Genomic DNA, 16,697 nt, shown 5'->3' with positions numbered 1-16,697 from the left:
TTAGGAGTTGTTAATTTTGCTGGGATGTTTATTAAAAACCTAGCAAAACGCAAAAAAGTGTTTAGTCCATTATTGAAAAAAGATGCTAGATTTATATGGACAGATGAACACACAAAAGAATTAGTCCAATTAAAGGAGATTTGTAAGAATCTTCCTAAAATGGCTATTCCTCAAGATGAAGATGATTTGATATTGTATACAGATGCCAGTGATCAGTGGTAGGCTGCAGTTTTAACAAAGCTCACACCAGATGGAGAACAACCATGCAGATATTGTAGTGGTTTATTCGCAGATGCAGAAGCCATAAGATGGCATATCAACGAAAAGGAATTTTATGCAGTAAAAAGGACTTTTGAAAAATGGCCATTATTTTTACTTGCAAAGAAATTTACTTTGAAAGTTGATAATACACAGGTGAAAGCTTTCTTAAGGAATAGAATTGAATCTAAACCTGAGAAGGCCAGATTATTACGATGACAAGCACTATGTCAGAATTATATTTTTGATATTGTGATAATAAAATCTCATGAAAATATTCTTGCAGATTTTTTAACAAGAGATTGACAGCATTGACATAGATGCTATAATCAAGATGCAGAGGCATTTAAGGGAACACCTTGAAATTCTTCAAACCGAGTTCAACAAGTTAGTACTAAACGCAGAAGTTGCAGGAAAGCTACAACAAGCTGATAAGAGAATTGTCTCTGATCGAATTACAGGATGTTTACAGGCATATACTCAGTTATGGTCTGTAATGCAAAGGCCTATCCTCCAAGGCATTGAGAAACCATTGGTTTCCCAAATGGAGAGTTTTCGAGTACAGGACTCTATACCTGTAGCAGGGGATTCAAATACCCCTTGCACAAGTGTTAAGTCGGGATCATCCCCAGATGAGTCGGCTAAAACAAAAATTGAAACTCCTGATCCTTATCTTGAGTCTTCAAGTCAACCCTCCACCTCGGGGATTGAAGAGGGAGAGATCAACCTTAGGCCTCGTATTGACAAAGGCAAAACTAAGGTTGGTACTAATGAATATACAATTTCTCCATTTCAGGTTTACCAACAAAACTGGGAGAAATTAAAAACAAGGATTGGCATTAACCCAGCCACCAACAGGGTTGATGTTTCAGGAAAATATCCTAGGGTATGGATGAAAACTAATTCATATCCCAAGGAGGTTAAAGCCTGGTATGAATTCGGGGCTCTTGCCTCAGTTTATACCACATCACCCAGCTTTCCAGAAATTTCAGGACTACCAAATGGATTCAGGAAGCTGTTCATGAAACTTGGGCAAATAATGATCATTTGTCCAGAGGAGATGTTTTGGAGCTATACTTCTTCAGTACAGCACCAGAACCAGCAGGGAAAGGCTCTCACGAAGCCTTTCATTTCATCAAGTTAAGGAGGCCAGATATGAATATTCAGAAATTCATCAAGGACCCTCCAACAGAAGAAACACCCCTGGTTGCTTCAATCTCTGAAGACGATATGTCTACAAGAAGAGCATGGGGTTTATGGGTCTGTCTTACTGAGATGGATAAAGTCAAGTTCCCGTTCAAATTTTACAATCATTCAGTGAACGGATCATTCCTGTTAAATACCATGACAGGAAAAACAACAAGTTTTGCAGAAGATTTATTTGAAATGAAAAGAAATCTTTTGTGGAACAGCAAGCTTCCGGCTAGTAAAGAAACTTGCCAAAAATTCTGTAATATGGCACATGTAGGAAGATGGTCAGAAAACATCTGCCCTCAATGCCAGAATCAGAAAGAACCGGAATTTGGTAAAGGTTTCAAACCGAGATCTGATCGGAAACATTTTTCCGAGACCAGGACAAGTGGGGAAGGACCACATTCACATTTTCCTCGAGGAAACAAAAAGCCTAAGATTCATCGACAAAATTGAAAGGGACATGTGACCAAACCCACTAACAAAAGGAGAACCACCATGTGAGTGGAAGGACAAGGACCACCAATAATTGGTGGAAAAATGACACGAGAGCCACTAATAATAAGTGGTAAAATACAAAAGACATTGGATACTATATCTTTAAAAGAATAAAAGAATCCAATGAATAAAAGCAAGACAACTGGGCCCGAAATAGGTATCTATAAAAGGGGGTAAATGGAACCAGTTAAACACACCAGAAGTAAAACTTGAAGATGTATCGTGTATATCAGAAAGTTTTAAAAAGAAGAATCAAGTATAAGAGAAGTGAGGCTGCAGCTCTCAGATCAATTATAAAAATGTATAAAGAAAAAGAAGATGAGATCTCAGCTGATATCCTCCAGACACATCTCTACTGGTACCTGGGAGAGATAAAAGAAGACGAGAAGTTAATTTCTAGATTAATAATCTAGAAAATGACATTTCAAGAAAGTAGGACCACGCAACCACTCAAGGGTCCATATGCAAGCTGTAAAGGCTTATCAAGATTTGAAGTCCGAGTTTCAAATCCGAAAGAGCCTTCTATAAATAAGAAAGGAAGAATGAAGTGAGGATCATCGAACATTTTCCTCATTTCTTTCAACAAATAAATTGTAATATCTCTCTTACTAGTTTATGTGTTTTTCAAGTTCGGCTACTATAAGTAGCTAAACAAGTTTCTCCTCCTCGACAGTAGGTTTCAATGTAATAATAAATGTTTGTGTTTGAATAAAGAGATCTTTGCTCTTAGCCCCTCTCATGTATTATTTTCAAAATTTTATCTTTTACTATACACCCTAAGGTAGGAAACGAATTAGGGTTATGCTAAGTACTGCTGAAGGAATCTGCGTCGGTAACCATCGGTTGCGATTGAGTGGTTGGACTGTGAGGAGCAGTTCGTAAAATACGGTGGATATAACCCGGTGGCACTCTGGTCAAAGAGGTAAAAGATTTAATTTATTTTACGGAAGCATGATGGGCCTTTATGTTTAAAAGAATCAATTACTAGAATAAAAGGATAAGGGTATTATTGGAAATTTTAAAATATTAGGAAGCTAAAACAAAGAATTGAAGGGATAGGGAGTAAAAATAAAGTTGAGAAGAGATGTAGGGAGTTATTGAAAGTTTGCCCAATTTATAAGCTAAGCCAAAGGGAAAATTTTATTCTATTACAAATCGTGTAATCTCTGATGCTACACGAGTTAGATTTGTGACACGTGTATTATACAGTGTTCAAAAGAATTTACACTTCAATTCACAGATCTAAACCGTGATATTTCACGGGTTGTAACAGAATATTTATGCTCCACACGCGTCATACCCGTAGGGATTTAGAAAATCAGATTGAGTCATAATTCGAAGAAATGGATAAATGAACTGAAATGATACTTTTGGTCACACTTCGTACTATTATAATGGATATTTGACTTGTAAACTGTGATTAATATATAAAAATATGCTTTAGAAAAATTTGGTTTGATGCATTGACAAATACCGAAGCAGGTGAAATTGGAGATACCCCATTTTCTTGATATATATATATAGGGACAATAAAAAATATACGACTCATTTTAAATTTAATTAAATAAAAGGGATTTTGACTTTTTTAAATCGAAAAAGGGAGTTGACTGCTGTTAGTTAGGTGAGTTAATTTATTAGGTCATTAATTACTTAGTTAGATTTTACTTTTTTTAAAAATATTTTTTTTTTAATTGATATATCCCTCCCCGATTTGAGTTTTCATTTATTCCCGTTATTTCTGTGTTCTTCAAGACAAAATAATCAAAAATCATTTGAAAATTTGAAGATTTGTAGAGAAGTTAGTATATACTCGAATGTTCTGTTTTGTTATATTTGTTTCAGTTTAGTTCTGATTTTTTTTTTTGAATTTTTGTGAGTGGAGTTAGTGTGAGTATTTACAGTCGAGGAACATGTTTATTATTGTGTGGGTCGAGAAGGTGGATGGAGTGTGAGTCGAGTATGACCGTATGTGCTAGGTCTGGATAGTGGAGTGTGAGTAGAGAGTTCTAGTTCTGGCTATTGTCTCGAGTAGGTCGAGGCACGTCGAGGTGCAGTTGTGGGTCGAGGTGTGCTCACAGGTTGTTGCTGTGAGTCGAGGTGTGCATGCTATATTATATATATACTATTAATATTAATATTGTATTATGTGGGTCGAGGTTTAACATGTGAGTACAACGTTGTGTGGGTCGTGTGGGTCGAGCAGATGGATGGAGTGTGATAGTGTGGGTCGAGCACGATGATCGGGTGTGTGTTGGTGAGCGTCATCTCTCGACCCACATGTGGGTGTGGGTCGAAATCATGCAGTGTGGGTCGCGAGGTGCACACACCTCGACCCACTCGACCCACAGTGGGTCGAGTTTTGTGCACCTCGACCCACATGTGGTGTGGAAAGTAAAGAGTGGGTCGAGGTGCACACACTCGTGTGTGGGTGGAGTTATGTGTTGGTTGAGTGATGTGTGGGTTGAGCAATTCATGGGTCGAGTAATGTGTATAAATTCATGGGTCGAGTAATGTGTATATGTTGCAATTGATGGGTAGAGTGATTTGTAGCACCTAAAGACTCATCATTTTCATATAGCATATTTTTTTAAATAAATAATATTTTCTATAATATAATATTCTCATATATATTTTGTAGGTTATGCCAACCGTTATTTTCGTTGAGTACAATGGCGAATGGGAAATTAAAGAAACTATATTTAAATGGTGTTCATGGCTGAGTGGTAAGTGGGCAGCGATTCCTTTGGATTCTGATATTTGTTCTTTGGAATATATAGAAAGTGAGATATACAGAATTATGAATATAGTTGACACACAAAAATTGAAATTAAGTTATCTTCCTGATGTGAAGTATTGCAATATTCGTCCAATTTATATCGAAGATGATAATGATTTGAAAGCATACTTATATTTTGGATGTGCAAAAGAAAGACCGGTTCTTCATGTCGAATTTGAACTCAATGTTGTTTCTCTTGATATCGTTGAAAGTGAAAATATCATGTCACCGGATTTAAATATGACTCATTTGGATGATGAGCGTGTCGATGATGAAATAAATCTGTATGATCATTATTTTGATAGAACTTTTGTCTCAAATGACGATTGTATCAATAATGATGTACTAGAAGATATAAATACTTCAACTGAAAATATGGAAGAGAATGATGTGAGAAACACAGAAAATGATGGGGAGGATATAGATGTAGTGCATGTGGATGATAATGATGTCAACATCCACCACATCAGTATAGCTCATGATACTGACACTCATGTTCAAGCTAACAATGATACATATTCATTTACTGATGGTTCAAGCTTATTTATTGGTCAAAGATTTTCAAGCAACACCGAAATAAAGAAAGTGCTATCTAAATTGCTTTGGGCTCGTCTTTTGAGTTTGAAAGTGTCAAATCTTCTCGAAATATCTATTCGGTTCGCTGTGTGAATAAAGGTTGCAGCTGGAGAATTTGGACTTCAAAACACGAGAACTCAACAGATTTTGTGATTCGTACATACTGCAACACACACAATTGTGACTTGACTGGAATGCGTAGAAGACATCGACAAGCCAGCTCATCTGTTGTTTGTGATATGTTGGTAGAGAACTTTGGAGGACAACAGAAAACACCTCAACCAAAATCTATCATGACAATGATGCGGAACAAGGGGGTTGAGATTACCTATTACAAAGCCTTGAAAGGCAAACAACTTGCTCATGATATCTTCAGAGGTGATCCTGAAAGAAGTTTTGGTCTTCTACCTTCATATTTGAAAATGGTTGAGAAAATGAACCCTGGTAGTATCATAGATTTAGTAGTAGATGAGCATAATAGATTCAAATATTTGTTTTTAGCATATGGCGCATGTGCAAGAGGATATAGATGCATGAGAAAAGTCGTATCTATTGATGGTACATGGTTGAAAGGAAAGTACGACGGTACTTTACTTGTGGCCTCAGCACAAGATGGAGATTTTCATCAATATCCTTTGGCTTGGGCCGTTGTTGATGTAGAATCCATTGCTTCATGGAGTTGGTTTTTGACGAAGCTCTTGGAAGTAGTGGTTGATGAGGAAGAGTTGGTGATTATCTCAGACAGACATCCGGGCATCATTGCTGCAGTTGCGGCAGTTTACAAAAATGCACATCATGGTCATTGTATATGCCACTTGTCACAAAATATGAAAATTTGTTGCAAAAAGAAGGGTTGTACCGAAATGTTTATGCGGTTAGCAAAAACTTACAAGCAAACCGACTTTGACTTAGAGTACGAAAAGTTTAAGAAAATATATCCTGATGCTGCAAAGTTTTTGGATGAAAGTGATTCATTTGATCGGTAGACTAGAGCATATAGCCCAAGATCTCGGTATAACATTATGACAACGAATGGTGTTGAATCAATAAATGCACGATTGCGTGAAGAAAGACAACTTCCAATCATTGCACTACTAAATTCTTTGCAGACATTGACTACATCTTGGTTTTCAAGGTATCGAAATGCATCCGTCGCATCAACAACAAATTTCACTCCAACCGTTGAATCAATTGTGCGCGAAAGGTTTAATATTGGTCGGGGATATCAAGTTTATGAGCTAGGCCGTCTTGAGTTCGATGTTTGAAGTGCTACAAACAGTGAAATTGTGGATTTGGAATCCAAAAGATGTACCTGTAGAGAATTTGATATTGACAAGATTCCATGTTCTCATGCAATTGCAGCGAGTTACTTTTGTGATGTCAACTTTTATTCCTTGTGCTCAGAGTATTATTCTGTTATGATATGGTCTTTATCTTATGCTGAGCCAATTTATCCTGTTCTGAATCAGAACGAGTGGCCACTCGATGATTTGTTAGTACTGCCACCTGTGATCAAAAGAAGACGTGGAAGAAAAAAACAAAACAGATTTCCATCGGTTGGAGAATTTGGTAGAAGATAGGATTGAATGATATGTAATTTGTTTTATTTTAAAGACATTGGAGAATTTGGCAGAAGATAAGATTGAATTAAATGTAATTTGTTTGAATTTAAAGGCTATCGATTTGATTTTATTAATATGTAATGTGTTTGAGTTGAATTTTTAATTTTGGGTCGAGGGGGTGGTGAGTGGGTGGAGTGGACAAGATTGTGCTTTAAATTTTAAGTTTGGGTCGAGTGGGTAGTAAATTGTTGGGTCGAGTGGGTCGAGTGGTGGTGTTTGGGGTTTGATTTAGGGTTTTGTTTAGGGTATAGGGTTTGGGTCGAGTTTGGGTCGAGTGGTAGAGAGATTTTGAATTTTGATCATTTCATAATACATAAGTCATTCTATACATGATTAGAACGTAAATATATAAAAAAAATTTAATTGTGTAAACATTTTAATATGAGTTATGTATTATAATTTAAGTGTGTTGGTTAAAAAAATCATAACAATATTAGACGAATGTATCTCTTATCGAGTTGAATTTATGCTTGACTAAAATTCTTAACAAATTTTTTAATTCCAATAAAATATTTAACAAATATCATAATAATAGAACCTAAAAAACTCATAACATGTAAGACTCGACTCAAATTAAACTACTCTACCAAAAAATTGAGTATATTGTGTGGCGCGACCCACTCAACCCGAAATTGGGTTGAGTGGGTCGAGCCAAAGAGCTACAATTTGTGTGACTAGAAACAATAATCTTAATACAATTCGAATCACAACTTGCTTTCATTTTTTATGGTGTTATATAATTGATCAATTGATGAATCATTCTCTAAATATATTTTTTGTATGAGATCGTTATTAGATCGAATGTAGTAAAAAAATATCACATAAATTAACTAAAAATCAATATAAAGTATCATATAAATGTTTTAATCAAACGACCATAATTTATCCCAAATACAATAACAACAATAATGCCTAAATTCTTCAATATTCTGATCGTTCAATTGATAGGCATTTTCCCTGAACATGGTATAACCTGCTGTCGCTAAACAGTAAACTCCACATTCATCGCTGCAATGAAAAAACAAACATAAATTATACATTGATATACATTAAACAATAATGAAATATTAATTTTTTAAAAAAATTAACCTGATTTTTTGAGTAGGAAAATTATTTGGCCTATCTATTCTCCATCTTTCCGAAGGATCAACACCAAACATATGTGGAAGCATAAGTGACAAAGGGCTAATAAGTTTAAGCAATGTCATGCCCGACATATCTACGCTGTGGTCAGAATCCATGATTGTGATACTCTTATGGTTAGGCAAAACCTTTAACAAAACCCAATGCCCAGGAAGATGAAAGGGTATCAAAATTATGTTGGCTTTGTTCCATGGAATAGACGGCCACTCATCAATTTCTGCTCTCACATAGGGCATCAAACATTCAATATTACTCTGACCGCCCTCATTGAAAGCACTCGAAACCAGCTGATGAAAATCGACGTCCATCAATGACACATCCTGTGACATTATATGTGAGTACGCCGTTTGTAATTGGAGCAACCCTCGACAACATTCTTGAATATGCTGAAAATGATAAAGTGAAATATGTTAATTATTAACTCAACGTAATAAACAAAAGAAATAAGAAAAAACTTACTGTCTCAGTCAACCAACAACCAGGTGTCCCCAAGTCACGAAACCACGAGCTATCGTAGGACGAGCACATCCCAGATATCCTCATATCTGCCATACAAGAATTAATCTCAACACTTACTCGTGGCCACGATCTATTGGCGAACACTCTAACTCTTTTCTCAAAACTCAATGACATCATATCATTCTCAAAATGATGATGCAGTTCCTCATCCGTAATAGGCTCTTCCTCCACTGTAAACAATCTTAACTTATGACCCGTAGTTTTTTCAAAAGCACGAGTCCAAGACGGATCATTCACGAGTCGAATATTTCGATCCACCTCATCTGCTCTCATGAATGGAATATCTTCAAATCTATGCCTTGATGTTTGGCCTTGATCTGAAAAAATAATACATACAATTTTTTCATTTTTCATACTAACAATTAAAAATCATATAAATATCAATAAAACTTACCAACATTGGCACTCATTGAAGAAAATTTCTCAAACATATCCTTCAAACTCGAGATATCGTTCTGCATATTTTTCATTTGATTCTTGATATCGGCTTGGTCCTTTTGTATCGTCTCAACTTTATCCTCCAAGCTTGTGAAACGAAGTTCATACATATCTTCAAGAGATGTATGATCTCTATGCATAGATGGAGGAGACGGTTGATTCATGTGTGAAGGACTACGAGATGGCCGAGAAGATTTTCTGACTTTATCTCGAGATGATCTAGAGTATGTATGGAGAAACCGTCGATCCTCAATCTCAGTCTGTACACCCACTTCATCCTCTGGGTCGTCCAATGGATTTTGAGTGCAAACTACTTTGATACCTTGGCAAATTAACTCCGTAATGCGATGGATTATCACATTATTAGAATCAACAAAATAGCCAGTCATATAATGTACGGACAACAGCTCCTCCGTGGTGGGAATGAGCATCCCCAAAATATCCTATATTAATCATTAACAATAAACATGAAAATTAATTAACTGTTAACAAAAAATGTATTAGAAAAAGTAAATAAAATGAATTTTTTGTATTTACCTTGGTATACATATTTTTAAAAGCTTTGTTCACATCATCCATGGAAGGGGAATGATTTTTAATCCATTTTCTAGTCAACCAATGACACATCCGAGGTATCGGTACATTGGGACCTTTCCGACGTCTAGCAAACATTTCAGTGATTGCCGGAAAATATTCATAGGCCAAAATCTAGAACAAAAAAACACATCATTAGTATGATACAAAATAATAAGAATATTTCATTTAATAAAAAATATTTAATTACCTGTAACGGATGAATAAATCAACTTATATGGAAGCTACCGCATCCACTGAAATTTGGATCATCCCCACGGAGTGCTACCAAATTCTCATAGCTTCTGAACTTAGTTTCAAGATTTTTTCTAAGTCCATAAATAACTTCTTCGAAAGCTATGCTACCCCAGGGATAGTTAATAAAACTATCAAAGTTATTAACTAATCTAATCCATTCTAAATCGATTGTTTCATATTTATTCTTTCTTTGTCTACCTAAAACACCTACTACGAACAAAAGACAGGCCAATTTCAACTTCTCAATGTCTATCTCTTCCCCTGACTCATTCTCATATTCATCCATTCTATCTATTAAATCCCCCAAACTTATACCGTCACTTCCTCCAAAATGTTTCAACCTAAATTCATCTTCGTCAGGTATCATAGGATAAACGTTTGAACAATTTAGACCCGTTAACAAACAATATTCTAACAATGAAAATCGCAAAGGTCGTTTATGATATATCATCCAAAATTCACTACTTTCACTATCATAAGTTTCCCTGATGATCAAAAACCATAACAATTGATTCGAATTATTATAATCCTTCGCACATGTAATTAAATTACCAAATTGAGTATGCTGCACCAAATACTCTATCTCTTTCTCATTTAAAAATGATATAATCTTCTTACATATCTCAACGTATCTTGATCCTAATGTTAACTTGCATTCAAAGAATTGATTCCTTCCGAGTTTAGTGGAAAAGTAAATCTGCAGACAAAAACAAAACAAACATATTAGTGATCAAAATTTAAACAGTATTCGTGCTTCGGAGAAGAATTGGGTCGTGCTCGAACCAAGCGCGACCCAATTGGGTCGTGCCAAAGCACGACCCAAGCGCGACCCAATTGGGTCGTGCTCTTCTTGTTTCGTGCTCTTCACGAAGGGCACGACCACGACCCAAGCACGACCCAATTGGGTCGTGCCCTTCTTGGGTCGTGCTCTTCCCCCGAAGAGCACGACCCAATTGGGGGAAGAGCTTCCCCGAGAGCAGCAGCTAAGCTGCTGCTCACGGTCGCGCTCTTCACGAAAAGCTCGACCCAGGGCTCGAGCCTCCACCCACGGCTCGACCCAAATCTAGCTTCGGTAACAAATTCAAATTCAAAATAGATTTCTTACCAATACGTGATTTTCTCGTTGGATTTCTTGCAGATGAATATTTTCTAGACTCATCGTTAATTCTTAGCAAAAAAACCAGAACAATGATGCAAGATGGAAGATGGTTTGAGTGTGCAGCAGCAGCAGATGAGGAAAACAAAATATTGGGTTGAGGTGAGAAAGAGTGGGTCGCGAAGAAGGGAGGGATAAATCTGTAAAAAAAAAATTTGTTTTATGTTATAATAAAAAATTGGGTTGAGTCTCGACCAACTACTAATTAAAAAAATTAGATTTTAAGTAGAGGATAAAAAAAGTAAATTCCTCTCCACTTCCTTTTATTGAATAAACACGTAGAACGCTCCCTTTTTCCTCATTTTCCATATATATATATATATATATATATAAATTTCCATCATTAATGTTTATGTCTGGTGAAGGGAAAGCACATGGTTACAGAGAGAAATTCTACACCTAAAACCACAGATTTCTGCTTGGGATTGCAAGTACTGTCACCATGTCTCCACAATAATGCCTAAAACTTCCCTGCTGGAAGAGAGGGACACCCGGAAAATAAAAAAAACATACAAAGTGGAACATGACAAATTACGGCAGATGTTCTTGGCTTCTTGCTATGAAATTTTCCTTCTTTTTTCTCCAAATGGGCTTTCTTAATTCTTTGCAGGATACAATATTATATATTATTTTTTCACAGTGACTTTTGTCTCCCTTGATCTTTCCAATATGGGTTATGACACAATGATTTAACCATTTTTATCCTCTTCTTTGTAGGGAAGGTTTTCCTTTACATCTGGGAAGAAGGAAACGTCGGCATATGTGTCGTCGTTTGCTTGCTTGGACCTTTTTTCACTCTCTTTTTTACTCTCTTTGGATCTTCTTCCTTGATTTGATTTAACTTTATCGTCAGAGTAGATTCTTGATTAATTCATCAACGAGGAGAGTTTTCATTTTTTTAAGAGAAAAAGGTTGTTTGCTTTTTATAATGATTCCGTGTAAATTTTTATATATGTGTACGTACAACCCGAATCGACAAAAAGAAGATTTATCATACAGATGAAATGGTAATTATAACATCCGCCTAAAACACGGTAAAATAAGTACGATGTGAGAAAAAGCACTTACAATAGTCAGTGAAAATGTTGGATTTTTGGTTATATATATAGTGACGTACGTCATTCTTTTCTCATCCAACTTTTACACTGGTATGATCGTTTGTATCTATCAATCCGTTGCGTGGAGCACAAAGCCGTACTGATGTGAGTGCCTTGTCGAAATGCTTGGCCTTAGTGCCAAGATACTCGCTCCAAGTGATGGCCCTGTAAAGTGGCGGGTGGCGATTGTCAACTAGTTTCGGGAGTGGGCTAATTTTGACACTTGATGGTGGTCCATATAGGTATGCGATGGACAACCGGCGTCGAGTCCGGTTCACAACGGCTCGATGGAGAACACTTGGGTATAACCCATTTGACAGCATGTGCATGAGGTCCCCAACGTGGACCACGAGGGCTCCCGGGTAGGGCGGCACCGTGATCCATCCGGTGCCACCCTCTCGGAGGACTTGTAAACCACTGGTGTTGCTTTGGTGGAGAATGGTGAGGATGGTGGAATCGGTGTGGGCGGCTAGGCCCATGGCGCGGTCCGGGTCTGGACAAGCAGGGTATGAATTCAGCTGCAATACTGCGCATCCTCCTTTGGGCTCGCCTTTCGGACCGACCCATTTTAAGTCATCTTCGGTTATGCCCAATGACCCTAGCATGAGCCACATCAGGCGCCCGGCTAGTTTGTTCATCTCCTTTCTGTAGTTTTCTACTGTATCACTGAAAAATTTACAGATCGTAATGAGAAATGATGTTCAGGAAATAAATATAATGAAACATAAAATTTATCATGTTGCATCCGATCGATTAGGTAAATCTTTGACAGATCAAATTTAGTGTATGAGAATGTACCAAAACTTGCGATAGTCACGGGGCCAAAGTTGGCGGGCATGTTCGAGGGGTGATCCTGCAATGGTGAATCCCTCGGACCACATGAGCTTCGGAAAGAAGGAAGAAATCCGAGCCACCCCGTAACCCGATATACCATCCGGAGGTCGTGCCGCCCTAAGCTTCTGATTTAGCGGTAGGGAGAAAAGCCGCTTTCCGGCCGACTCTACCTCGTAAAGGAAATTTTTAGGAATATTATGGTTGATGACTTGGAACACACCCCATGTCTTGCATGCATGGCCTATGAGCTCGGTGGCATTTTCGTTATTAAGATCGATGATAGGGACGGATTCAGGATCGCATGTGCCGCCGGACGAGGGGTACTCGTCAAAGACTCGTGTCGCCGTCCATGCATGGGAGTCTGGCAATTCCTTAATCGAATTCAGATCCAATAATTTGTGGTGAGGAGGGACAGGATGTGCTAGAAAGGGATCCGAAAGTACTCTCGAAGGCATGCCTTTTTCGTATCGAGAGAGATTTTGGACAAGAATGAAAGACTATATATGATTCTTTGATTATATAATATATATATATATATTATTGATTAAAGAAGAAAGAATTGGCGTTGGGTTTTTGGTTTGAGAGTCCTCGTACTAGTTAAAGATGTGTATAGGAAGGATATATTTGAAAGTGGGAAAAGTTGTAGAAAAATGTGGTGTAAGAGATCGTGGTGGTGTCTAATGTGTTTATATAGAAATGAAGGGGGATGGTGACTACTCACCCCCACTCACTTGTGGATTTTTAAATTTGTATTTTATGTGGAGTGATAATTTTAGTGATTTTCTTGATTATTGTCCTATTGTTATATATATGTATTTTACATTTGATATGTTTCAAACAACATATTCGAAAATACGGACGGTTCTTTCTACCATTGAAGTGCAACTTCACGATTGTGAAGAAGTGATATTTGTATAAATAGTAGGTTGAAAGTTATAAAATTTAGAGGATACCAAGAATAAAACTTTTACTAGTACTAGGGTAAATACACAAATATCATGCTTTTGCACAATTGACATGTTTTCAATAGGCAAATTCTACTAGGGGTTGTTTTCTTAAGATGGCATATATTTTGACTAGGCAAATTTTGATAGGGGTCCTTTTTTAGGTAATACAAATTTGGCAAATGATGAAAATTCATTCAATATATTGAATTACATACGATATGAGGGTAAAATGACCAGGTTGCCCCTCTACATAGATGAGGAAAGGAAGCACCTCAAACCTCACAACACTATGGAAGGGCTCGAAGAGGGTCCTATCCCTTCTCCATGTGCCTTTGTCTTGTCTTCAAGTAGGAAAACATCCCCATCATCTCTTCCCTACTTGGCCCTAATCCGCCCCTCTCTTCACTACCAGACAACACCATTCATGGTGTAATGACGGATCTGTCCTTGACCTTTCGGATTTGATGAAACTTCACTTGAATCTAGGATATGGCTAGCTTAGGAGACTCACATCCTTGTTGATATTTTCATTTTTCAATCCTCAAATTTGGATTAATTTTGCCTAGCCATGACAAAACAAGGGAAAAACCGAATTGGACAAAAGTAGAGTAGATCTCTTGTGAGACGGTCTCACGAATCTTTATCTATGGAACCGGTCAACCTTACCGATATTCACAATAAAAAGTAATACTCTTAGCATAAAAAAATAATATTTTTTCATTGATTACTCAAATAAGAGATTTGTCTCATAAAATACGATCCGTGAGACCGTCTCACAGAAGTTTTTGTCAAACTAAAAGGATTCTAAACATGGGCTGTTAATGCTTTGGTTCTAATCATTTTTTTAAAATCCGATAATGATTTTGTTTATCGATTAATTTACTATGTTTGCAATAAGAAAATAAAGGACGTCGTTGTCCTCTATTTGATTACTTAAAGAACGACGTGATTATCGACAAATGATATATAAATTTTTTAAAAAAAATATTTATATATAAAAATAGGAGGGAAATTTTGTCATGCAAAGCCAACATGAAAGTTTCCCCCATAAATATTTTATTATTTGGCGATAATAAATATCACATCCACTCTTGGCTTGTGGGTGATTTGACAATTTTGTCCCTATTGACAAAGTGGACTTCTCAATCATCGTCTTTTTTAATCAGCATTTTATTAACATCCATCATATATTTTGATTGAGCCCTCATTTTCATATATAGGATTTGGGGCAATCGTATCCACAACCACTATCTATTGCCTCTTCTTGCGAACAATGAGTACAGACAAAAAAAAAATTGTAAATTTCATTTACATTTTTTCCAAAAAATATTTTTTTTTCACACATAAGAAAATAAAAATGTCGTGATATATTGTGTAATTTAATACAAATGGGAAGTACTCTTTGATTAAAAAATTTATATATTTTATTTTGAAGTTTGATATAATAAGAGACTAATTTTTACAAGGAACATGTATGTTACAATTAGGGGCACATACACATGCATAATTTGTCTATTAAAAATTCATTTTCTTTTCACGTAGTATTAACATGGTTAGGAGCTGGGGAAAATATCGAATTTTTGGTATTTCGATGTTATCGTACCGAAGAGAACCAAATTTTCGGTATTGTATAGTATCGATACCGAAATATTTGGTACGGTAATAGTATGAAATTTGAAATTTTAGATATATACCGAAATAATAGATTTGAATTAAAAAATATATAATTTTAAATAATAAAGTTACAATTTTTTTAAAAATATAACGTGTTTTTCGATATAAAACAGTATATACCGACACCGTACCAAAATATTGATACAAATTTGAAATTTTCGGTATACAACGAAATACCGAAATAATATATTTAAATTAAAAATATATAATATTTTTAAATAATAAAGTTACAAATTTTAAAAAATGTAATGTGTTTTTCCGATATAAAACAATATACACCGATATTGCACCGAAATATCGGTATAATGTAATATTTCGGTATAAAAGGTTATCTGTATAAATATTTTTAATAGTGTATTTTTCGGTGTGGTTAGTACATATACCACCCCTAAACATGGTTAAGTTTGGGGATAACAAATGGTCTAAAGAATTCATTTGAAAAATATATTTAAAATTTGGTGAAAACAATTCATTTGAAAAATATATTTAAAATGACTCCAACAAATAAATGTTTTTTTTTTGTTTAAAATTTGAAGTAGAAAATGTTGGCATCTATTGAGTCAAATATTTAAAATCTTAATTCACCTACTCCTTCGCTTAAACAGCTCGATTATTACGATCATCTTTCATTAAATAAATAATTCTCACATGAGTAATCTTGTTCAACAATTTGTTTACGAATAAAATATTTATCACAAAATATTTTTATACGATTTTACATAAGATTTATTAATAATTATTTATTTTAAAAAATTATAGTTATTTCTATAATAAGTTTTTTAATTTTTTTAGATTATGAATTCTATATTCATTTCCTCTATTATATCGTTTCCCTTAACCGTATTAATTAATTTTGTCTATCAATTTCAATATTTATCACAAAAATATTTATATACGATTTTACGCACGGCAAACCGACCGACTCGATTATCCCTTAACCGTATCTATTACTTTTGTCTATCAATTTCAATAATTATTACATATAACTAAAATCGTAATTAATTAATTTGGGGAATAATATCAAACGCCGAGTGGTTTTAATATTTTCATAATTTAATCATTAGATTTTAGACTGATTTAATTTTGTGGTATATATCAAATGCACTATTACGGAGTTTGACTTACGATTAATATTTA

The 16,697-nt window shown here is 35.6% G+C and overlaps 2 protein-coding genes across 2 annotated transcripts; both read right to left on the bottom strand.

The window, feature by feature from the left end:
- Positions 1-6,143: 6,143 nt before the first annotated feature.
- On the bottom strand, positions 6,144-9,482 carry LOC140958395 (uncharacterized). Its single transcript, XM_073415827.1, has 4 exons — positions 8,978-9,482; positions 8,524-8,900; positions 8,193-8,450; positions 6,144-6,184 (listed from the first exon to the last, which is right to left on the bottom strand). The coding sequence occupies exons 1-4, from the start codon at positions 9,450-9,452 to the stop codon at positions 6,167-6,169; spliced, it is 1,128 nt and encodes a 375-aa protein (XP_073271928.1). The 5' UTR covers positions 9,453-9,482; the 3' UTR covers positions 6,144-6,166.
- A 2,447-nt stretch (positions 9,483-11,929) lies between these two features.
- On the bottom strand, positions 11,930-13,607 carry LOC140958300 (gibberellin 3-beta-dioxygenase 1-like). Its single transcript, XM_073415700.1, has 2 exons — positions 12,904-13,607; positions 11,930-12,771 (listed from the first exon to the last, which is right to left on the bottom strand). The coding sequence occupies exons 1-2, from the start codon at positions 13,392-13,394 to the stop codon at positions 12,138-12,140; spliced, it is 1,125 nt and encodes a 374-aa protein (XP_073271801.1). The 5' UTR covers positions 13,395-13,607; the 3' UTR covers positions 11,930-12,137.
- Between the last annotated feature and the right edge of the window lie 3,090 nt (positions 13,608-16,697).

The sequence above is a fragment of the Primulina huaijiensis genome, chromosome 15 (genome assembly GCF_012295235.1).
Source record: "Primulina huaijiensis isolate GDHJ02 chromosome 15, ASM1229523v2, whole genome shotgun sequence".
NCBI lineage: Eukaryota > Viridiplantae > Streptophyta > Magnoliopsida > Lamiales > Gesneriaceae > Primulina > Primulina huaijiensis.
This window is presented reverse-complemented; position numbering and strand designations above follow the sequence as displayed.

What these genes read in the sequence shown, in the direction of transcription:
- LOC140958300 (XM_073415700.1), bottom strand. Translation starts at nt 13,394, where the DNA reads ATGCCTTCGAGAGTACTTTCGGATCCCTTTCTAGCACATCCTGTCCCT. An exon ending in CGTGACTATCGCAAGTTTTG is followed by an intron (nt 12,772 to 12,903) that starts GTACATTCTCAT and finishes TAAATTTTTCAG; the next exon opens with TGATACAGTAGAAAACTACA.
- LOC140958395 (XM_073415827.1), bottom strand. Translation starts at nt 9,452, where the DNA reads ATGCTCATTCCCACCACGGAGGAGCTGTTGTCCGTACATTATATGACT. An exon ending in TTCAATGAGTGCCAATGTTG is followed by an intron (nt 8,901 to 8,977) that starts GTAAGTTTTATT and finishes TTATTTTTTCAG; the next exon opens with ATCAAGGCCAAACATCAAGG. An exon ending in GTTGTTGGTTGACTGAGACA is followed by an intron (nt 8,451 to 8,523) that starts GTAAGTTTTTTC and finishes TATCATTTTCAG; the next exon opens with CATATTCAAGAATGTTGTCG.